Source organism: Carlito syrichta, unplaced genomic scaffold (assembly GCF_000164805.1).
Source record: "Carlito syrichta isolate Samal-C Ts95f unplaced genomic scaffold, Tarsius_syrichta-2.0.1 Scaffold307208, whole genome shotgun sequence".
NCBI classification, from domain to species: domain Eukaryota; kingdom Metazoa; phylum Chordata; class Mammalia; order Primates; family Tarsiidae; genus Carlito; species Carlito syrichta.
Window position 1 is genome coordinate 24,967 of NW_007251304.1, and position 7,866 is coordinate 32,832.

Here is a 7,866-nt window from a genome sequence, read left to right on the forward strand (position 1 = left end):
ATCCATTCACCTCGGCCTCCCAAAGCGCTGGGATTACAGGCTGAGCTACCAAGCCCGGCTCTCCTCTCTACTTCTATGAGACTGAGTTTTTTACCTCTCACATATACATGAGAACATGTGATATATATCTTTCTGTTTCTGGCTTATTTCACCTAATATAATGACCTCCAACAAGTTTCTAACGACAGTTAGGTCAATGAAGAAATTAGAAGGAAATAAAATAGTTTCTTGAAATAAATTAAAATAGTATCACAACATGCCAAAACTTATTTGATACAACAAAAATAGCGGCAAGAGGTAAGCTTATAGCACTAAATACCTACATCAGAAAAGTAGAAAGATTTAAAAAACAGGCTAACAGTGCACCTCAAGAAATTATAAAAGCAAAAACAAACCAAAGTCAAAATTAGTAGAAGGAAAGAAATAATGAAAATCAAAGCAGAGCTAAATAAAATAGATGTTTAAAAAACAATATAAAGGATCTGTAGAATGAAAAGCTGGTTTTTTGAAAAGATAAAGTTGATAAACCACTAACTGGATTAACCAAGAAAAAAAAGAGAAATAAACAAAATCAGAAAGGAAAAAGGAAGACACTATAATTGATAGCACAGAAATGTGAAAGAACATCAGAGACTATTATGAACAACTCTGTGATAACAAACTGGAAAATCTAGAGGAAATGGATAAATTTCTGAACACATACAATGCGCCAACATTAGACCAGGAAGAAATAGAAAATCTAAACAGACAAATAGTAAGTAATGATATTGAGTCTGTAATAAAAATTCTCCCAACAAAGAAAAGCTCAGGACTAAATGGCTTTACTGCTGAATTCTACCAAAATTTTTGGCTGGCTTTTTGTTTCATCCAGTTCTCACCACCTGATTCTAGACCTTCCATCTACCTGTCAAGTGTACCCTTATATAATGAAACGTGGATTTGCAGCTAAATGTGGAGGTTGATGGGGCATCCATAGCTAAAAGTGTGACTTACAAATTTTCTAATTTTTTTTCCTGGAATCTCTATCCTGTTCCATTGGACTATATGCCTGTTTCTAAGTAGTTTTTATGATCCTTTTCTACTCTCTACATTTTCATTTTGCTATTGCATTTCTGGAGCAGATAACTTTTACAGATTTAATTCATTTTTCCCTCCTAGGTTAACTATCATCCTGTTAATTGTCATCAGTTTTTTGTTTAAAATGGACAGATCTTCCAGTACACAAAATTAATCCTATGTGGACCTCCAATTGAAGCTTTTTTCCTACATGTTCTCCTTATTAAAATTTTTATTTTATTTTAGAATCAGAGGGTACATGTGAAGATTTGTTACATAGGTATGTTTATTGCATGATGGCAAAGTTTGGGCTTCTGATGATCCTGACCACCTCTGCCCCTCCGTTGGTGATCTTGGTACCCAATGGGGGTTCTGTGTCCCTTATTCTCCCTGCTTACTTCCCCGTTAGTAGTCCGCCAGTGTTTGCTTTCATCCTTGTGCTCGTGTGCCCAGTGTTTAGTATCCACTTCTTAGTGAGAATATGTGGATTCATTTGTTTGTTTCTGTGATAATTTGTTTTGAATGATGACCTCCAGCTGCATCCATGCTGCGAATGACATGATTTCATTCTTTTTTATGGCTATTTAGTATTCCATGGTGTATATGTACCACATTTTCTTTATTCAGTCCACCCTTGGTGGGCACTTGGGTTGGTTTTATGTTTATGCTATTGTGAATAGTGCTGCAAAAACATTTGCGCGCAAGTGCCTTTTGGTAGAATGATGTATGCTTTTTTGTATAAACCTAGAGGTGGGATTGCTGGGTCAAATTAGATCATTTTTAGTTCCTTGAGAAATCTCCAAAGTTCCTTCTACAGGGGCTAACAACCTTACATTCCCACCAACTGTGTACGAGCTTTCCCTTTTCTCCACAGCCTCACCAACATTTGTTGCTTTTTTGACTTTTTAATAGTAGCCATTCTGACTGATGTGAGATAATATCTTATTATAGTATTGATTTGCATTTCTGATGATTAGTGATATATGTATATATATATTTTCCTGCTTGTATGTCTTCCTCTGAGAAGGAAAGGCCCACTTTTTAATGGGGTTATTAATTTTTATCCTCTTGAGTTATTTGAGTTCATTGTAGATTCTAGAGAATAGTTCTTTGTTGGATGCAGAGTTTTCAAATATTGTCTTCCATTGTGTAGTTTGCTATTAACTTGGTTGATAGTTTCTTCGGCTGTGCAAAAGCTCTTGAATTTGATTAGGTCCTATGTGTCATTTTTTTCTTTTGCTGCTTTTGCATCTGAGATCTTGGTCATAAATTAATTGCCTAGGGCAATGTCCAGAAGAGTGTTTTATATGTTTTCTTCTACACTTCCTCCTAAACTTCCTGTGTCAACCAGGCCAAAACTCTCCACTAACAACAAAAATGAAGCTACAAAACCACGAAGAAAGTCCTCAGATGCATTTTCACTTTTGTTTTGAGGAAGTCTATCCCCCAAAGCCAACTTGTCTATTAAGCATATTTTTTAACATTAAAATGTGGTGCTCAGATAGTATCCCCAGCCAATCACAGACTAGATGTAGCTATCCTTTTCACAATCAGACATACAGACAGGGACTCTGCAAACACTATCACTTTGGGATCAGAGTTACAGTTGCTCAAATTCTGTTGAAGCTTTTTGCTAGGTTACCTCCTGACTATTTATACCATGATACATAATTGTAAGTTAGTATCACAATGAGAGCACAGCAAGTTAATAATTAAGGCATATTTATAAAGAATTTACTTCTGTGTCCACTTGGCTAGAATGCGATGGTTAATTTTATGCATCCACTGTATCTACATAGCATAAAGATATCTTCACACAACAAGTAAAGTTAACTACTACATCTCATCTGGCTCTTCCCAAGCATAAAACTGATGTACTGCACTACTGCTACTAAAGTAAGTGATATTTCGGGTTATAAAGCAGCAACCATAGTACTCAGATATTTGATCTAACACTAGTGTAGATATCACTATAAAGGTATTTTTATATGAGATAAGCGTTTAAATTCTTTGGCTTTAGTGAAGCAGATTACCCAACATAATGTGAGGGGACTTCATATAATAAGTAGAAGGTCTTAAGAGAAAAATTCTCAGGTCCCCCAAATAAAAAAGAATTAGGCATTCAGACTGCATTCAAACTCAAGCTACAAAATCAACTCCACCTTGGGCGTCCCAGCCCGATAGTCTGCCAGGCAGAATTTGGACTTTCAGGTCCCCATAAGACCTTGTGGACCATAAATAAAGACAAAACAATAATAATCAACTTATAAAAAATATAGATATAGATGATAACTATGACTATTTTTCTTAATATAAAAAGATTTCTTAAAACTGATATTAAAAGACAACAGCAGGTGACTTCCAGTTTCTGCTTCTGCATGTAAAAATCTTGTAAGTTGCCATTGCATCCTAATAATCTGAAGAATTAACAACTCTTGTTGAATCCATAATAGAAATGAAGACACAGGGCATAACACTGCCTACAGGACTGGAGAGACAGAAAAGATGCAGAAGTAGAAACTTATATGGAACCACTGCTGATGTGGGAAAACCAGAACTGTAATTGAAGAATTGTTGTAGGCTCAGGAAGGACAAGTCTGAGGATCAAAAATTCTAGGTGGGCTGAATCATACTGGAACTTCTACAGTTTTGTTAATTTTATCAGAGAAAAAAAAATGTCTCATGCTTCCAGGAGGAGTAGGGAAAAAGTAATCGTTTTGAAATACTTTAGAGCACTCTGATCTTTTAAACAAGGTTTGTTTTCAAAAGAAACTAGTTATCCAGAGCCTAACCTGTCAGGGTTTTGTTAAAGCCTAACAAAACCTTGGAGAAAGAAAATTCCCAACTCTGGCCTACTTTACAATCCTTTCTTAAAGAATCTCTCAGGGATGAGGGAGACTGAGAAACACTTGTGAAGTTTCAGCCCAGAGACATAGGTTCACTAAAAGACTGAGAACTAATTGTAAAATTATAGAACACTTTTTCTCCCTTACAACTTACCACTTACAACTTACTAAAGACCTGTTTACAGCAGTTCCTTTGACCCAGTGCACCAAGTCTGGCTATCAAAAAAAAAAATTGCAGGTCATAGTAAAAGGCAAAAATGCAATTTGAAGAGACAGACCTTATCAGAAAAATACATATCAGGGATATTGGAATTATTTTTTAAGTAATTATGATAATATATAAATAAATGTGGTATATACAAACAATGGAATATTATTCAGTGCTAAAAAAAGAAATGAGTTGTCAAGTCATAAATGACAGAGTAAACTTAAATGCTTGTTGCTAAGTGAAAGAAGTCCATCTGAAAAGGCTGCATACTTTATGATTCCTACTATATGACATTCTGGCAAAGGGAAACCAAAGCAGACCATAAAAAATCAGAGGTCGCCAAGGGTTAGGCTGACAAAGGAATGATAGGTAGAGCACAGAGGACTTTTAGGACAGTGAAATTACTCTGTCTGATATTACAATGGTAGATACATACCATTATGCATTTGTGCAAATCCATGTAATCTACAACAAGAGTGAACACTAACATAAACTATAGACTTCGGATGACTGAGGTGTCAGTGCAGGTTCATCAGCTGTAACAAATGTACCCCCATGGTGGCAGATGTTGATCATGGGGGAGGCTATGGGGGGGTGGGCAGGTAGGGGGTTTGTGGGAAGTCTCTGCACCTTTTTCTCAATTTTTTTGTAATATAGCACTGCTCTTAAAAAATAAAGAATTTTGTAAAAGGGTGAGAGTTTGCTAATACCTGATAGGTGGAACAGTGCAAGATGTGGGGAGAAAAGATAGAAACAATGGAAAATGGGCAGATGAATGGCAACATATTTTAAAATGTAATTGACTAAAATTAAGCTCTTGTTTATAATTAAACAAAATAACTTTAAAATGAAAGAAGTCCTAACTGATAAGAAGATGTCAAAAGGATTATAATACACAAGGTTTAGGGAAATCAGGTATTCTGCCCACACCACTACTGATAGTATAAAAATTATTAAAACTTAATGACAGTTGGCCGAACTGTATAGACCATTGTGAGTCTATTCTTTTTCTTAAACAATATTTTACATTTCCTATATTGAAAAACCAACTATTATATTCTTTTTTTTTTTTATTTTTTGCTTTCTTACTTCACGATGTGCTGTTCCTCAATTCATCAAAGACTAACATCTAATTTTTTTCTGAGTTTGGGAAGTGATTACTGCTTGTTACAGGCAGTAATGAACATTTGCATGCCTAACCCTGAATTGTACCCCACATCTTTAAAATAAAAAGGAAAGAAAGAAAAAGAAGAAGAAAAAATACAGGTAGTGGTGGAAAGAATGGGCGGTCTGTTATATGTAAATGTTCTCACTTGCCCCTCCTCTTTTTGTGCCATCTTCTCTATTAACCTCAACACCAACACACACACACACACACACACACACACACACACACACACACACACACACTCATACAAAGTGTCATCTTTCCCAATTATTCAAAGGTCATTGGTGTTTCTAATCTCTAAAACTTTCCACAAGAGCACAGCACACATTGTGGTGCTTCTCTTCGGCTTATTCCGCTGGGACCAGGTTTCTTCTTTATCTGGTCTGCCATGTAAGTTTTCATTTCTTCATCTACTTCTCACCCTCTAAAACTTTGTTGACATCACTGCCTACTGTAATCTCCTTTTCTATACTCTTTGTGTGTTTATACCTTTTCCAAATTTTTCTATCTTTATAACAGGATTTAAGGGGGATGCAGAGATAAATATGTACGTTTCATCTTCCATTGGCACTGCAAAGCCAACTCACTTGAAACTTTGTTGTTAGGAAGCCAATTGATAAATGTAACCGGCTGGGGAAATTTATGATGTATACCAGTCGTTTGTTCAGTTATGCTTTGATCCTTCTTTTTCTCTTGGAATATCAGCCTGTATCTACCATCTGATTTAGCAAAATAAATGTTGCCTTTCTCAGTTTGCATAGTTTTGTTATACGCAATATTCTGTCCTTCCTCTTTCTTCTCTTTCTTCCTTCCTCTATTAAGAATCCTCTTTGGGATTTGAGGAGGCCAGAGCTCTCTACAGTTTCACCTACCGTATTCTGTCAGTTTTCACCTTCTCTGACACACTGGCTCTGTGAAAATGTAAGACACAAGAATATCTACCAGGGTGACCTGGAACAAGATGTGGGGGCTGGACTTTGTTTGCAGAGATCAGCACGGAGATCACTTCACTGTTTACATGGTTTTACCATGAAATTTCTTTGACTTTGAATGAGAGACTGGTGTCCCCTCTGTTTTTGATTTCACTAATGAAGAGCTGAGTGTGGGCGTGCTCACTTCTGTTCTTCTGCTCTGACCATTTGCTTGAGTTTTGCATCCCCCAGAGAAACTGAGGAACCAACAACCACAAACTGCTGAAACCAAAGTGTGTCACAGGGGCAGACACTCATGCAGCTCAGAGTTTGTGCTCAGCTCCCCCTGCAGTTTTTGTCACTGTGTCATTCAGAGCACAGTAGTACAGAGCTGAATCTGACTCTTGGATGGAGGCTTTCTCCAAGTGGAAGGAGGTGGTTTCTTTTTTGTATGTGGCTTCAAAGCCTTTGTTGCTTCCCTTATCGTTGGCCTTTGCGGCTTTCAAAAGGAGCTGTGGACCTTCTTCAGGATACTGGACATACCAGAAAAGGGTCGGGTACCCTGTGGCTGTGTAAGTGCAGTTTATAGTCAAGAAAGCTCCTTCTGGGACTGTCACTTGGCCTTCCATCTGAGTCACTGAGTCTCCACAAGTTCTTCCTGAGGAAAACAAAGAGATTTGTTTAGCCTTGGCATAAATTTCTTAGATAAAATTATGCCAGATGATTTTTCTGATCTGATAGAAGAAAGAGTACAAGTTTTAAGAGGCATTTTACTTACCGAGCAGTAAGAGTATCACAGTCACTAAACCAAGAGCAGAGTTCATCTTTAGAGTGTCGCCAAAATAATGTTCTCAATCCTTAATATGAAGAAATGTTGAAGTCACAGTGAAATGACAGATCTAAACCTACAATTCTCACAGGAAATGAATTTGTGTTAGGAAGTCGCTCCCCCTGGTGGAGGGACGTGTTTCTGGACTCCTTCCAAAAGTCAGAAATAGATCATCAATGCTGACCTCATTTATGAGACACATGCCAATCTCAGGTGGTCCTTGAAAATCTGAAGGACAGCTGTCATACTCTTGAAGGACTATTTTGTTCTAAGAACACTATTTGACATGGAATTTCCTTTACAAAGCATCCCAGGGTATTTCTGTAGCTAAGAAAGTATCCATTTTTCTTGGACATTTTAATACAGGCTCTTATCTTCTCATTTATTCTTTGTGGGCCAGTCTATATTCCAGTGAAATGTCAGACAAGGGTTTTGAGTTTTAAAAAGTCATATCATTACTAAGTGAGTCTATGTTTTCCAGCATTGTACCCTAATATGTAGATCAGTGAATGACATTTATAAGGGTAAGCCCCAAAAAACAGGAATTATCTTTTGGAGGGCAGGCCTTTTTGTAGGCTTCCCCTGGCGGTTTCCCACTACTACCAATTCCTTTCTTATAGTATTATGATAATTGTTCAAGATCCACTTATGAGTGAGAACATATGGTACTCTGTTATTTGTTTCTGTGATAGATCATTGAGTATGATAGACTCTAAATCCATCCAAGTTGCTGTGAAATCTTTGTTTGTCCTTTTTTATGGCTACATAAAATTCCATTGTGTATAGGTACCACATTTTTTTATCCAGTCCAGTTTCGATGGACAGCTTGGTTGGTTCTATGTTTTTGC

The 7,866-nt window shown here is 36.9% G+C and overlaps 1 gene segment (V, D, J or C); it reads right to left on the reverse strand.

The window, feature by feature from the left end:
• Window positions 1-2,639: 2,639 nt before the first annotated feature.
• On the reverse strand, window positions 2,640-7,049 carry LOC103266513. The segment is given in 4 exon segments: window positions 2,640-2,665; window positions 3,262-3,285; window positions 6,533-6,847; window positions 6,968-7,049. Coding segments are annotated over 4 exon segments (411 nt in total).
• Between the last annotated feature and the right edge of the window lie 817 nt (window positions 7,050-7,866).